Source organism: Perca fluviatilis, chromosome 23 (assembly GCF_010015445.1).
Source record: "Perca fluviatilis chromosome 23, GENO_Pfluv_1.0, whole genome shotgun sequence".
Classification (NCBI taxonomy): domain Eukaryota; kingdom Metazoa; phylum Chordata; class Actinopteri; order Perciformes; family Percidae; genus Perca; species Perca fluviatilis.
Window position 1 is genome coordinate 6,718,496 of NC_053134.1, and position 16,118 is coordinate 6,734,613.

General features: G+C 39.6%; 1 protein-coding gene across 1 annotated transcript; it reads left to right on the forward strand.

The window, feature by feature from the left end:
- The first annotated feature begins 612 nt into the window (after nucleotides 1–612).
- Nucleotides 613–15,914, forward strand: gnsa (glucosamine (N-acetyl)-6-sulfatase a). The gene is made up of 14 exons (XM_039791819.1): nucleotides 613–774; nucleotides 1,700–1,759; nucleotides 2,294–2,500; nucleotides 4,120–4,185; nucleotides 6,308–6,406; nucleotides 7,232–7,399; nucleotides 7,560–7,642; nucleotides 8,238–8,356; nucleotides 9,465–9,568; nucleotides 9,671–9,772; nucleotides 11,932–12,042; nucleotides 12,135–12,245; nucleotides 12,766–12,926; nucleotides 13,935–15,914. The coding sequence occupies exons 1-14, from the start codon at nucleotides 613–615 to the stop codon at nucleotides 13,999–14,001; spliced, it is 1,620 nt and encodes a 539-aa protein (XP_039647753.1). The 3' UTR covers nucleotides 14,002–15,914.
- The last annotated feature ends 204 nt before the right edge of the window (nucleotides 15,915–16,118 follow it).

The window sequence follows — 16,118 nt, forward strand, 5'->3', positions numbered from 1 at the left end:
GATGAACACATTAATGCATCAATAATTATAATCCAAATAGTAGAATAATACTATTCTAAAATGGGCCATTCTGCATTATGAGTACTTTTACTTTTGGTGATGCTGATCATTTTGTACTGTTACTTAAGTAATTCAGTAAAAATATAAATAATTTAATTAAGTACATTTTAAATGCAGGACTTTTACTTGTTTTTACATTTTTACACTGTGGTATTACTACTTAGTAGCCTATTCTTCCACTACTGTAAATAACCAATCTCTATTTCTATGGCTTTTGGTGGTGGAAGGGTCTTTATATTTTCTAAATGAAAAACAGAATAATAAAGTGCAGCAATGCAGTAATAAAACATAAAACAAACAGCAGAAGAATTTATTTAGTTATTTATACATTAGTCATGCTGGGGGTCTTCAAATCAGCTGACTCGGGCTTCCGTAGCCGATGAGCACATGACCGGGAAACAAGGAAGTGTTGTGCCAAATAAAAACAGGGGCGAGTCTGTCTTGTGTTTTTTTCTCCGGAGAGGACTCAGTAACAACATTTCACGCTCTTATAAAGCACAGAGCTGAAGGAAGAGACGGACGGCTTCAGTAGTTTGGTATTCATTAATAAAAATGGGTTTAAATCGCTCGTTCCCGCTGGTCTTACTGAATTGTCTGCTAATCTGCGTCACTCTGTGGAGCAACCCGAGCAGCGGTGCGTTTGCTAAATCATCCCGGAGACCTAACATTGTTTTGATCCTCACCGACGACTTGGACGTCGCTATCGGGGGTCTGGTGAGAACATCTTTCATGTTTTTTGTGCTTTTATTGCATGAGGTTTTTTTGTTCGTTTGTTTTTTTAAATAGGCTAAGTTTTTTTTTAGTAGGTAGTCGTGACTTTGTTTTTGCAGCTTATTTGATATAAAATATGTGATTTAATTGATGTAAGCTTGACATTTAGTTTTAGTCCAGTCTGGTCCAGTTTTAGTCTAGGCTGACTGCTCACATTCCTCCTGGTTGGACACATCATTTAGGCATTTCACAGAGTCAGCAGTCTTATCACTAATCTGCTCCCACTGTTTTTAGCAAACACCCTCCCTCCTCTTAAAAACCATCCGTATCCGTATCCCATTACAAAAAGAACAGGCAATTTAGTGGCATAATAATATGTGATCCAACTATCTAAAGATTGAAACTGCTGTAACTCTAAAATTGGTTGACATGTCTTTTACATTGGTAAAGAAGTATTTAGATAAAACTATTGTTACCACACGGTGAAAATACCTTACTACAAGTAGCTAAGTCATGCATTCAAAACTTTACTTAAGTAAAAATATTATCAGCAAAATATACTTTATGTACTTAAAGTATCAAAAGTATTGATACTTATTGGCATGTGATGATTGTGCAATATGTTGTAAGGAGCTGTGAAGGATGTTAATGAGTAACCTAATGTAAAATGTGTTTTTTTATAAAATAGTATGCCCTTTGATGCCAAATATAACATCGGCATAATTCATATAATATAAAAAACAGAGCATTACAATCCATGTTAGCTACTGATTCAGTTGGCTTTCTTTGTAGAGAACGAGCTTAGTCATGAAGGCACTAAGACAGAGCTACATATTGATTTGACGATGACTAAAAGGGAGCTTGTGGCCCAGTTTAAGTGTGACGGAGTTCACTAAAGTTGATCACATCACACCTCTTTTCCTTCCAGAGTCCACTCACCAAGACGAAAAAACTAATTGGTGATGCAGGGATATCCTTCACAAATGCAGTAAGTATAATCAACAGCATTATTGTCATTATGTCTCATCAGGGATCATTAAAGGGACAGTTTGGATCTTTTGAAGTGGGGTTGTATGAGCTACTTCTCCATAGTCAGTGTGTTAGCCCAGTTTGGAGAAGCAGGCTGGAGTACCGACACGGAAGCTAAGCAACGTAGACCTACTGCTGTGGACGGGGGGCAGCAGCAGAAACGGATTTTAAAAAATCTATATCAGTTTAAGGGTACGCTATATTTATCTTCACCGCTTTACCTTGCTGTTAAACAGCCCTTTACGACAGGGAACTGAAGCTGTGCTGTCTTCAAAGCCACCAGACTCCTTTGACAAAAATCAAAAAAAAAATTAAAAAAAAACCTCGCAGGACACGGGAGTTGCTGGTCTACTGCTGCCTCGATCGGTTACTTTGTGTTATTGCGTGTCTTTAAGGAATTCAAACTAACCCTAAGTGGTTGAAAAAAAAAAAAGATATTTGCACAGAGCCATTTTCCATCTCTCATCCTTTTTCCACCGTCATCCCCTCTCAGTTTGTCGCCAGCCCGCTGTGCTGCCCGAGTCGAGCCAGCATCCTGACAGGGAAATACCCCCACAACCACCACGTCATCAACAACACCTTAGAGGGAAACTGCAGCAGCAAAGTCTGGCAGAAGAGCGAGGAAGCACACACCTTCCCCGCACTGCTGAAGACGTACGCCGGCTACCAGACCTTCTTCGCTGGGAAATACCTTAACCAGGTAGAGACCGCAGAGCTTCATGCTTTTGCATTTGTGTTTGATGGAACAACATAATGGGGTGTACATGATAATATGTGAATTTGAATTGCATCAAGACATTCTATTCTGCATGCTGAATTGTTTTAAAGTTGTGGTAGACACTTTATTTTTGGTGTCAGCATATTGTAATTCAAGTGGTCTGAGAGAAAACTAGTCTTCTGCTCTTCCTCTCAGCTCTGTTGTTTTCAGGTTTTAGATAATCTAGCTGTCACGGGAGACCTCGGCCTTTCACACACAGAGAGAGAGAGAGAGAGAGAGAGAGAGAGAGAGAGAGAGAGAGAGAGAGAGAGAGAGAGAGAGAGAGAGAGAGAGAAAAAAAAAGAGAAAAAAAAAAAAAAAAAAAAAAAAAAAAAAAAAAAAAAAAAAAAAGAGAGAGAGAGAGAGAGAGAGAGACTAGGAAGGACTCTAGTTCAAATTCTGGCTCTTTAAGTGAACTACTTTTAATTGTTCAAGATTTAGCATTTATCTAAAGAATGAAGGAAGTGTAAAGACATTTCCCATACTGGTTTAGGTATGTTTACATCTGCTAATTGCACATCAAAGCAGGTTGACTTCCTGTTATTCATTAATCTGCCCTTACACTACATGTGTTTATCAGTATGTACAGCGGGTTTAGTCCAAAAATATGGGAAACCGTGAAGGAACAGTGATTACTCTTCATCCATTTGCCAGGTCTTCTAATTGTTGTCAACCAATTGTCAATTTGTCATCAAACTAAATGTTTTTTTTTTTTTAAATGCATGAAAAGAGAGCTGATCTGTGCAGCGTTTCTGTAACACCTCCAATTGAAAATTGACTTCATGGATTTTCAGGTGATTGTAAACCGTTTAACACAGTCACAAGATCTTCTGTTATGCGATTTTATGTTGGGATAAAGTCCATCTGTCAAAGTTGCATCTACCCTTGTGATAAACAGATGGTTAAATGGGGAACCGGGACATACTCTTCACCTAAATAGCAAACAAATGATGCTTAAACCTGTTTTCCCACTTCCCCTTCTCCCTCCCTGTATCTCAAGTGTTTCCTAACCATTTTCACTTGTGACCCCTTTAAAGTAAGCAATGTCAACTTGTGACCCCCTCCTCACAGGTCACCACACACTTTGTCCCTTAGCGTGGACACTAGTGGTGAGCAGAGCATGGCTCATGGGATGGCAATTTCGGTCAGTATGTCTCAACTATCGGATGGCTTGCTATGAAATGCAGTGCCTCATTCATTTGTCAAGTCACGTTAATTTATATAGCACATTTAAAACAGAAGTTGAGCCAAAGTGCTTTCCAGTCGAGGCAGATCTGCCTCAATACAGATTATAGAAATAAAAGGTGCATAACAAGCAATAATACAAAATGTTATACATAACAAAGCTGACATGATAAACCAAATACAAGTAAAGAAATCTGTCTGAGGATGAATCCTACAGACTTTGGTGATCCCCTTTTCTAACTTTGATTTTGTTATATATTGATTGTACCTCTTTTTTATTTTTATTTTTTTTTGGTAGTGCCAATTGACAAAGCTTGTACAGTTTTGTGTGTACATGTCATTAAACAAATCCACATTTTACTGTCTGTGTGTTTCAGTACGGGCACTCAGAGGCTGGTGGAGTGGCGCACGTTCCTCCAGGCTGGAACTACTGGGTCGGACTGGTAAGACTGAAACCATTTTTGACCTTTTCAGCCACACATTTCCTCTGAGGCTCCTTCCAGTCTGTCAGCTTTAGTGCAGTTTTGGACAGAATGAAGCCTTTTAGCCATTAAACTGAACCTCCTTACTGATTCAGATTGCTCCAAACATCACAATAACATGAAGTTCTGTCGCTTTTTATGTCGTTTACAGGGAGCTAAAGCAACAATGCACAAAATACTCCCAGATATTGCTCCTGCAGAGTCAGACTGTCAGGTTTGGTCTCTTATTAGGATGTATCCATACTCCACTAGCTGTCTGTGGGAGACCACTAACCTTTCCTCTGGCCGCCAGTGGACCGTTTTAGTTTCCCATGATAAACTAAAGGTTGTGTCAGAGGTTTTATGACACTACATGCAAAAACAGTGTTTTGTCATGCACTGGTCAATTTTGAGCCCTTTGGCTTCCATAACACGTCTTCTTTCAGACTAGTGGAAAGATTTTTTTTACTAAGTTCCCTCAGTAAAAACCTTTGACTCAAATACGTCAACTAAATGAAACAAATATGTTGAACTTGGCTTTATCCAATGTTATATACAATAGTTCTGCATATTTAATTAGATAATGCCTAATTTGCATATTACAATTTTAGAAAACTTGTAATACAAAAAAAGTCTTAATGTAAGTTACCAACTGGGGGAAGTTGCATGGTGATATCCATAAGTTTGTGTCTTGTCTTAAGAAAATAAAAGTCTGGGAGGAAAATTATATTATTACTGAATATCAAAAGCAAAAATGTCAGTAGGATTTAACCCACCACTTGTACACAATTGTTTGAAGAGGACGTTTTAGCTCACTAACATCTCTGTGGGAAGTCTATTTTTGTGCGTCCGTGTCACTCTGAGGTCAGTTCACGTCATCCTGTGACTGGAAGCTCTCTGCAGAAGGAGCCAGACTAATAAATGGGCCAAGATTAGCTCGCCTTTACCTCTCTAACCGGTTTACAGAAGTCATGAAAACAAGGGTCATGCCTGTAACACGACTGCAGTCTAGTCTAGTCTAGTTTATCTTCACCGTTACTGAACAAACACAGATGGAAGGAGAACTGGTCTCATGACCTGACAGCTTATCATAACATGTGACACTGATACAGTGCCATGCAAAAAAAAAAAAAAAATGCTAAATCAGTAATTTCATTAGTCGATAATCTCTGAACAACAACGTCAGCTAACGTTTTTTTGACACTATTAACACTATGATGGAACTAAACCTGACACTTCATAAGTCACACTAATAACGACCAATTTGACACAGTGTTCACATTCAGCAATTTTAGTTTACGTTTCAGTTTGGGTTCTAACCTGCGCCAGTAAATGACCAACTTCTTCTCTGGGAACTACCAACGTTAAACTTCACAGCCGTCTCCTGCTCTCCCTCTAACAGATCAGACAGAGACTCAGCCAAAGGCGGGAGTCTGGCACAACCTCCTCCGATTGGCCAACACCACATTTCTGTTAACCCTTTCCTTGACTGGGTTACAGGTGCATAGCATCGGTGACCGCTACATTTAGTTACATTTTGTATTAGTTTTATATTTTTTTAAACGTACAGAACAGACGAACACAATTGAACCTGTAACTGTTTGTCCTCTGTCACTAACAGACACGTTTGCAAACTAACTTGTAGCACCAAAATTGATTATTTTTTTATTTATAATAATAAAAAAATAAAAAAATAATTTTTAGGGGGGCTAAAATCACCAATGTTTACCGCCTACTCCTACTTCAGGTCCCTCTCAGCTCTAGTGTCTGATTGCATCATGACATTTAGAGAGTTTTGGTTCACGTGTCAGTAAATTTGCCTGTGATTATTTTGAAATTAACGTAATGTAATCTGCAAACTTGCTTTCAGAAAATTGACGAATCAAAGATGCTACACCCAGCGAGGTGCAAGGCTATAAGTGCTGACCACCTAAAAGCCTTTTGACATATTTGTTATTCTGCGTCTATGGTCTGTCCAAATTATGGGCTTTAACACTTGCTGTGCTTAAGGGGGGACATGTCTACTACAAAATGAGACAGAAGCATAACAAAAAATGCTCCATTCCAAAATAAGGGTATTTCATAAAAGTGGTTTGTTTTCCAGGAGAAGAACTCTAAATACTACAACTACACTCTGTCAGTGAATGGAAAGCCTGAGGAGCACGGAGCAGACTACAGCAAAGACTACCTGACAGACGTCCTGGTGAGACAACTGAGCAATGTTACAATCAATCACTTTACCTCTTTATATTATCTCCTTTTAATAGGTGTTGGCTGAAAATGTTAAATTGTGACTTTGTCATATTAACCAATAACTGAAAAGATAATACAAAGCCTATTTGGATATAAATGAAATTGACTTATCTAGAAAAAACCTTTGGCTTTTTAGAGCAACTTTTAATACAACAAATTACTTTTTAAGTAGTCCGGATCAAATCCCTTTGCTACGGGAAATAACAAAGCTAGCAAGCTACACTCTGAAAATAGCAAGTTTTAAAGAAAATTTGGATCGTGCAATAAAGCAGGCCTTCTTGGTTGTTTTCCCAGAATGATTGCATAGATTTACAAATAATATATTTACGTCATTTACTATCCAACTGGGACGTTTTGGGACCGATTAGTGGGATTGCTGTGGACGAAGTACACACGGCGATACATTTAACCATGTATCCAACTTTAAATAGCTCACTCTACTGTACTGTGTGAACAGTTATTTCATTTATAACTTCATTTCATATTTTATGTGGCGTTTTCTTTAGCGGGGTGCAAACGTTCCACCAAAACAAGTTCCTTCCCCGCAACGAATTTGCATTGCGACCGTCGCTGCGTCCGGAGCTTAGCACCGCCCAAGACGATTGTGATTGGTTTAAAGAAATGCAAACAGAGCATTTTTTTTTTCCTATCCTAGAATATATGTGTGGTGTAGCCAGACCTTATCTCCACAGCGCTGTGGAGATAAGGTCTGGCAATGCAAGACTACGTTTTTAGTAACTAGAAGTAACATTTTTGGTCTCACTCTCTCTCTCAGGCAAACCGGTCTCTGGACTTCCTCCAGTATAAATCCAACTACCAGCCGTTCTTCATGATGGTGTCCATTCCGGCCCCCCACTCCCCTTGGACAGCGGCTCCTCAGTACCAGAACAGCTTCAACAACACCAAGGCTCCCAGAGACCCCAACTTTAACGTCCACGGCAAGGTACGGCTTCTCTTGGGACTTTTTTTTTTTTTTATCCTCTATGAAAATTGGACATCACTCTTCTGTTGAACTCCAACAGGTGGTCTTGTCAGGATGCAAAAAGATATTGCGATTTAACGCATCCTGCATCCATTTTTGTTTTCTTTCAATCTCTCTTTAGGACAAACACTGGTTGATCAGACAGGCTAAAACCCCCATGTCCAACTCTTCTGTTCAGTTTCTGGATGATGCTTTCAGGAAACGGTCAGTCTGTGCTGCTTCGTGACTTCCTCTTTCTCTCTTCTTCCACAGCTGCTCTGCATTTGTCTTTGCATCATTCATTCTCTTCCTTAAGTTTGATTTATACTTCTGTGTAAAGCTCGGCTGTGGCTTGGTAGCATTGCATTTCCCCCCCGACTCATTTCCTGTCTCTCCTTCTCCATAAACAACATGAAATCAAGGAGAAGGTTAACTTTTCCTGTTACAGATTTCCCACCGTGGTCAGAAAGCACAGGGGAGACACTTTGTTTTTCTCACTGACTCTAGAGTCGCTACTCCCTCTGAAGATAATCACCTTCACTCTCTCACTTCTCCCTCGCTCCATCACCCACTCCCCCACACCAGCGCACCAGTATAAACATCAGGCCACTTACGTAGGCTACGGTGAAAGCTCTGCGTGGAGCCTCCGCAGAACCATAAATCACGCTTTATTATCACCCCGTTCCTGTCATTTCTCCTCTCCTCTTCTTATTCGTCCTTATTATTTCAGTAGTTTTGCTGTTTCCATATATTTTGCGGCCAGATTTGTTCCCGAGTTTGGTTTCACTGCAGGTTTCTTGTTGCTCACTCTGGTCTGTAGGTGGCGAACGTTGCTGTCCGTGGACGACCTGGTGGAGAAAATAGTGAAGAGGTTGGAGGTCGGCGTTGAACTGGACAATACGTACATCTTCTTTACCTCTGACAACGGCTACCACACAGGTACACACACCACACACACACACCTTAACTTAGTAGTGCTTTACAAGTAAAAGTCCTGAATTCAAAATGCTACTTATTATAAGTAAAGGTATTATCAGCCAAATGTACCTAAAGTATCCAAATAAAAATTTCTCATTATGCAGAATAGTCCTTTTAAAATGTTATATTATAGAATATTCTATTATTCTGTTTTTATCACTGTTTCAGAGCTTTTTAATGTCAATGTGGAGCCAATTTTAGATACTTTTTTTAGTACTGAGTAAATTTTTAGTGTACTTCTGCATCATATTATATATATATATAATGTATTTCATCGAAAAGTAACTAGTACCTGTGTCGAAGTGGAGTAAAAAGTACAACATTTCCCTGTGAAATGTAACAGAGTATAAAGTAGCATAGAATGAAAATACTAGAGTGAAGTAGCCTAAAAATCTAGACTCACCCTAACGGTCAGTCTAGGCACTCTCCGTTGACTTGCGAGCTGGAAAAACCAAACTCTGGTCAGGCCAATCACATCGTGTATAGAGTCGGTGGGCGGGGCTTATGGCTGCTGCTGCTGCTGGGAACAGCGGTCTTCTGGAAGACTTGGAGTTCAGCTTTTCTTTGAGAAAAGAGCAAAGAACGGCACTGAAGTCATTCTTAAAAAAGGAAGATGTGTTCGGAGTTTTGCCGACCGGATACGGCAAAAGTTTAATCTATCAACTAGCTCCGCTACCTTCTTCATTACTCTGGTTGTAGCACTATCCTATTGCGTGCAGAGGGAATTTGAAAGACAACCGTTTATCCCGCCCCTCGGATTGAGCCCTGCCAATGGTGAGTTCCCAGACCGAACATCTTGATGTGGGTCTGGCTTGTCAGGCTAAGAGTGAAGTACAAGCATGTCAAAATTATACTCAGGCCAGGACAGTACTTGAATAAAGTTCCATCCCACCACTGCTGCTGTCAAGGACGGTTTGTCTTTTATCAAAACCTCGTTAACATATCTGAATTAAATTAAGTTTGGAGAAAAGTTGGAAAGAAAGGAAGGATCCTGGTATTTTTACCATTATTTTTTTTTTACCAAAAACAAACCAATTTGAAACTAGTTTGTGGTTTCTTTCTCTTTCAGGTCAGTTCTCTCTTCCTCTGGATAAGAGGCAGCTCTACGAGTTTGACATCCGAGTTCCTCTCATGGTCAGAGGACCAAACATCAAGCCCAACCAGACCAGCCAGGTACAAACACACACCTGTGTTATGTCCATTTGTGTTTCCTCCACTCAGTGTATCCCTGCAGTATCTGTTGAACTGGACTAAACCAACTGGTGTTGTTGTCAGATGCTGCTGTCCAACGTCGACCTCGGTCCGACCATCCTGGACATCGCCGGCTACAACGTCAACAAGACGCAGATGGACGGCATGTCCTTCCTGCCCGTTATGGTGAGATCACTCAGCTGATGGTTTTCTTTTTCAGCGTCTGATTAACACAAAACAGACCTACTGTCATCATAAAGAAAGAGAGATGTAGCATCACAGTGACAGCTGGCACTATCACTTCATTAAAGGTGCAATATGTAATATTGTATGTAATACTGGCAGCTAGCGGTTAAAATAGTTACTGCAGTACCAATTCAAAATACTGGAGAGTCGTTTCCCCCGCCCCCTCCTGCCCAGACTCGAAGTTCACGGGGGTTGCCAGGCTGAGACCGCAGCATTCACAACAACGTTGCTAGACGCATTTCTCACATAGCCAGACATTACTTCACAGCACAGCAGAGTAGCTAACGTTAGATGCTAGTCTCACATAGCCATACATTACTCCACAGCACAGCAGAGTAGCTAACGTTAGATGCTAGTCTCACATAGCCAGACATTACTCCACAGCACAGCAGAGTAGCTAACGTTATGCTGGCTGTATCGACAGTCATAAAAGCCCGTGCTCACGCGGAGCCATAGATATATACACGACGCGGAGCTCTGTAACCAACTGACAGACACACTTTTCCGGCTTAAAATTACAGTATGAACCGCTAAAAACACAACAACCTCACCGTCCTCTCCACACGCCAGTCAGGCACACTTCCTCGGCTTAGAATTACAATACGAAACGCTAAATATACCACTAGCTACCTTGCCGACGGAACACACTTCATTGGCTTAGAATTACGGCAACAATCGCTAAACACACTGCAAACTCATAGTCCTCTCTTTCCGATTTACAGCCCCCCTCTCGTGGCTTAAAATAACTCACCGTTGTCGGCTCCAGCTGCTGAACTACACGTTGTAAACAGCCATGGCCCGCTTGCCTGGTCCTCCCGGTAACGTTAGCAGTTAACAGGGTTAGTATGGCGGCGTTAGCCAGGACCAGTCAGGATCACTTTACTGGCTGTGTCTCAATTGTTTTTGCAAGTAACCAACTCGGGTACTCTAGCTATATAATTCAATGCGAGTACACAAATGTTGAAATGACATAAAATGCCCGTCACTAGTAGCTGTGATAAATTAGCCTGAAGCTATGCTTACCTGTTCATGAGAAAATAAGCCAACTCTGCGTCCTTTTGGGCTCTAAGCTGTCTCCATCTTTCAAATACATCTCCATTATTTACCAGGGGGTTGTTATGTCTCTGGTCACGCAACTGTTAGAAACATGCCGTTTACTTTTTTTTTTTAGAATCTATCTTCGTTGATCCTGTTCGTTTGTTTGCTGCTTTCATGGCTGTACTACCGTTACAGCTGTAGCGCGCTGGGTCTACGTTTTTCCAGGTATATCTGGCAACCCGGCCTGGCTGTCAAACTGGGCCGTTGATAACAACCACAGACCAAAACATAAACATAAATTCCGTCAGGGAATGTAAATTTCAAAAAGAAAAAATACTGAGATTAGCATTGTTGTCAGAAAAGATAGTATTTCAGTTTAACATGTTTCCTTAATATCTGATGAGGCATTGGTGTCATTTTTGGATTTATTACAGTACAAATATTACATATTGGACCTTTAACACTAAAATATTTAAGGCTCATCGTTTTTTTTCGCTGCTCACATTTCTGCTATTTCTTTTTTATATTTCAGTGTTATTAAACATAAATAAATGTGGATTTTGAAGTGAGAACAAAATGGCAGTTAAATCTGACACCCGGATTACAAAAATCCTTTTGTTTTTAAAAAAAAAAGGAGCCAATTGTTTAAACTGGTTTTCACCCCAATATTTGTAAAACTAAAGATGAAAGCTGGCATTATAATTAATAAATACAAAAATAAATGACTCAAATAAATTAATAAAGAAAGAAATGTAGAAATAAAAGCTTTAATTATCAAATACATGTGCAGGTTAATTTTTAACTAAATATGCACAGAAATAGAAAAATAAATAAAATGTATTTCATTTTTTTAGAGTAATTTATGTATTTATTATAATGGCAGCTTTAGTCCTCCATAAATCTATATACAAATACAATTTTCTTTTTTTAAGATGAACTAAAAATAAAAATAGTAAGGTTGCAGTGCTTAAATTTACAAAAGAAGATCAATAAGTGGGTGTCACAAAAATGTTATGATTGTGCTTCTGTCTGTCTGTCTGTCTGTCTGTCTGTCTGACCAGGAGGGGAAGATGAACAGCAGCAGCTGGAGAACTGACATCCTGGTGGAGTATGAAGGAGAGGGCAGCAACGTGACGGACCCGGCCTGCCCTCTGCTGGGACCAGGAGTGTCGGTACGAGACGAAACCTTAATATTATCTGCGGAGGGAAAAATCAGCATAAAAACCTTTTATATGTCATTCTTCCATCTGCCCTCTTTCTCCAGGAGTGTTTCCCAGACTGTGTGTGTGAGGACTCTTACAACAACACCTACGCATGTGTGCGCACAGTCGCCCCCTCTGCCAACCTGCAGTACTGCGAGTTCGACGATAATGAGGTTTGTTTTTCCCCTGGCAGTGTTCATTTTGTAGCATCTTATTATTAGTTTTGACCTTAGAAAGATTAAGAAGTATACAATAAAATGTATGTGTTCCTGTTTTTGTGTGTAAGTGAGTGATGGGAACAACAGTCTTTGAAATTGGTCCAGTATTAAGCGTGAACGCTGTGACCGGCAGCCAGAAACCGCTTTGACATCACTAGCGCCAAACCCACCAGACTCTATTTAAAAAATCTATATATATATATATATATAGCCCTTAGTCCTGGAGACTGCAGCGATTTCGCTTAATACTGAACCAGTGTCAAAGATTGTTGTTCCCATCAGTCACTTAGACACAAAACGTAGGAAAAAAAAAAGGGTCCAGGTTGAAAAAAAAACAGTTACCCTTTAAAGCCACGATGTTTATGTGAAGATTTCTTAACTTGACACCATCTGGTGGTCGAATGCATCTGTGCCGAAGTTTTTTGAGGTGTACACTTTGACAGTGACATCGTTTGTGGATGTTCGCCCCCTGTAGGTGTTTGTAGAAGTCTACAACGTGACCGCAGACCCCTACCAGCTGACCAACATCGCAAAGACCATCGACCAGGAAGTCCTGGAGAAGATGAACCACCGGTTGATGATGCTGCAGTCCTGCTCCGGACAGTCGTGTCGGACACCCGGCGTGTACGATCCAAGGTCTGTTCCTATTAAAAAAAAAAAAAACGAGAGATGGTTGAACTACAGTGTGCTTGTGTTAGGCATTTTTAAAATCCACATTTTTGTTTTTATCCAAATCTGATGTTTTAAAAATGAATTGTTTCTGTTGTTTAATATTTAAAAACTGCGAATTTAGTGTTTATTCTAATAAAACACATTATATTTTTTATTTTACGGGTCCATAATTTCTGAGTAATAATTCAATTTCCACTTGAACTAATTATAGGGGAAAAAAATTTTCTTGAAAGAAAAGCTCCATTTAAACCCATTTAAACATTAAGTTATTAATTTATTATTGGGAAATTTATTTCTAGCCTCGTGAGACCGTCCTGATCTCGCAAGCTCCAGTTTTCCACTCGCAGATCAGTCTGGCATCTTGAGATAGAGAAAATTTGGAGCCGTTCGCCAAACCACCGGGCCAATCAGCGTTGGTTTTGAGGCGGGTTTAGGTGGTGATAGACAGATGGTTTATCCAATCAGCTAACCAGTATTTGCTTTTTTTCTTTTGGATCCTTCTTTTGGAATATGGACCGGGAACCTGAAAGGGTGCCTTTTTATTCCTAAATTCTCGTTACACAAACGGCAAATATCCTTTACCGACATGTTGCTTGCTTGCTGAGCTAATGAGCTATGCTTTGCCTGCAGCAGCAGGGGCTTGTGATTGTATTTTCATACGCTTCGCTGATTTGATTGGTTGATTTGGCCCCCAATCAGCTAACCAGTAATTTCGCCCCTTCCTATATATATATATATATATATAGATAGATAGATAGATAGATAGATAGATAGATAGATAGATAGATAGATAGATAGATAGATAGATAGATAGATAGATATCTATAAAAATTACAGCCCCACAAAAACTATTTTTGTAAATATATTATTATCTATTCTATGGCACAAATTCATGTTAAATCCACTTTACTGGACATCCGCAGTACTTAAAAACAGCCGAACTAACCCAAGCTCTGTCTTGTATTTTCCCAGGTATAAATTCGACCCACGACAGATGTTTACGAGCCACAGCTGGCGGCTCGGCAGACTCCGACAGTAGATGAAGTGAGAAGAAGGACGGAGGGAGAAGACGGAGGAAGAGAAAGGCTGTATTGTATTTTTATATATTCAGCCTTTCCTGCTATTGTAGCCTTGTTTTCAGGCCTCCTGAGCCAGTCTCTTTGTAGATGGATGGAGAAGGGATCGGGGCGGTTGCCATAGAGACGGAGGCCTCTCTGGGTGCAGAACCCACCTTGTTAAGCTTCCAGATTGGGCTGCCGTTTAGTGAGTTTGTCAGTGGGTGTGCAGGGAAATTATTCAGGATGGATTTACACTCGCAAGCCATTAATTCCTGTTTTCGTGTAAGCATTATTGTGTCCGCTCAGTCAGTCGTATCAATTTAAAATTCTGCAAACAAATATTTGACCCAGTTCTTATAAATCCAAGTCTGTTTTTTTTTCTCTCTGTTGAGAAAATCATATCAATGATCCAAAACAGTGGCCAGGTTTTTGTGTTATTTACTCGTCTGAATACTGTACAGGTTGCCTGCTGTGAGAATCTTTTTGTTTTGGGGTATTTTTACTAAACCAATCAAAATTAGCAATACCTTTTGACATTGATTATCCCTCGACTGTGTATGGCCTAATCATAGACTGCATATAAAAAGTGTCCACCGCCTACCTTCAACTTTATATAAAGTCTATGAGCCTAATAGACAGCTGGCAAACAATACCAGGTAAATAACTACAGTGTAATTTGTGATAATGTAGATCTCTTGAGTTTAACACGTAGTGATCAACAACAACAACGTGGTTACTTGATAATCTGTTGAGGACCAACCGAATGCAGCGAAACAATCCTGTATTAGACGGTAAAGGTACGGTCACATGACCTGACAAAGGACGTCACGCTTCTGATGCGGGTAATAAAATAAATACTGATCGGAGCGATCACAGCCTGTAAACCGCATATATCTGTAGTGTGATAATGAACTAAACACGACGATAAAAAAACGTCAGCGTTGAACAAAAGGTGAACTCTGTCGGCGAAGGAAACGCACGCTTGAATCCAACCGGAATGTTGGCTTCAGATTCACAGGACAGATGTTTCATGTGATCTAGAAATAAAAAAATTAAAAGAACTGGGTTGTAAAGAGCGCCACCCACAGAAACTTTCTAAACAGGCAGTCCAACAGAAAACGTCTCACAGACATGACCCCAGCTGTCACTTCCACAGTCAACAACATATCATGAACAAAATGACCGAATAGTTATTAGACACTGGAAGCAGCCAACATGTGGTGCATGGTGGCTTTAAGGGAAAAATTTGGACACAAATTTTCAGATTATTTTTGTCACAATAAATCAGATGGGCAGAAGAATCAACATGACTGAACATTTAGCAAACAGAAACCGGAATTACAGACTTAAAACTGGTCAGATCTTTAGCAAGTTTTGGCAAAAAAAACCATCTATCATTCAAGTGTATCAGAAAACACTGAGTAAAAAGCAACTTTTGTGACTATAAGAATAGTATACGAATTGCTAGTGGCATCAATGAAAGCCTCCATCCAAGTTACATTTAAAAACTTGACATAACGGCTCATTATTGACATTTTAAGTGTCCCCTACATCAGACGTAAATTATTTCAGTGATTTGTCTCGACTGTGAGCAGTGTTAAAGCACCTTTTTTTTGGTCATTTTCAAATTTCAGATTAATTGCCACTTTTTGTCTTGATTCCCTATTTGGATTTTATTCCATCACGTGTTGAACATTTCAAACTTGCTAACTGCCACTTTAAATGAACAGAAACACATGCATTGTTATGTCGAGGAGGAAGATTTGACAACTTCATCAAATCAAATATTTCACTTATTTCTTGTTTTGTAGCGTTTCACTGAGCCAAATGTTAGACTTTGGTTCGATATAGAGATTAACGTTCTTGCCAAAATAAAAGTCCTTTTTTTCATCGTCACTGTTTCAGTCAGCACAGTTTTAGTTTCAGTTATGTTTTTTTTTTTTTTTTATTCTCATTTGGATTTGAGTTGGATGCGATAAGATTTAAAGGCCAAATAAAATCATAATATATCTATATTTGATATCTTTTTCAATGCGACCTCCTTCAAACTTTAAGGGAAGTGATTGTTTCTTTTGGATCACGTCTTTTTTTTTTAATG

Bases quoted from the DNA above. Each gene is read 5' to 3' on its own strand.
- gnsa (XM_039791819.1), top strand. From the start codon at position 613: ATGGGTTTAAATCGCTCGTTCCCGCTGGTCTTACTGAATTGTCTGCTA. The intron at 2,501-4,119 runs GTAGAGACCGCA...TGTGTGTTTCAG, and splicing joins CTGGGAAATACCTTAACCAG to TACGGGCACTCAGAGGCTGG. The intron at 12,043-12,134 runs GTACGAGACGAA...CTCTTTCTCCAG, and splicing joins TGCTGGGACCAGGAGTGTCG to GAGTGTTTCCCAGACTGTGT.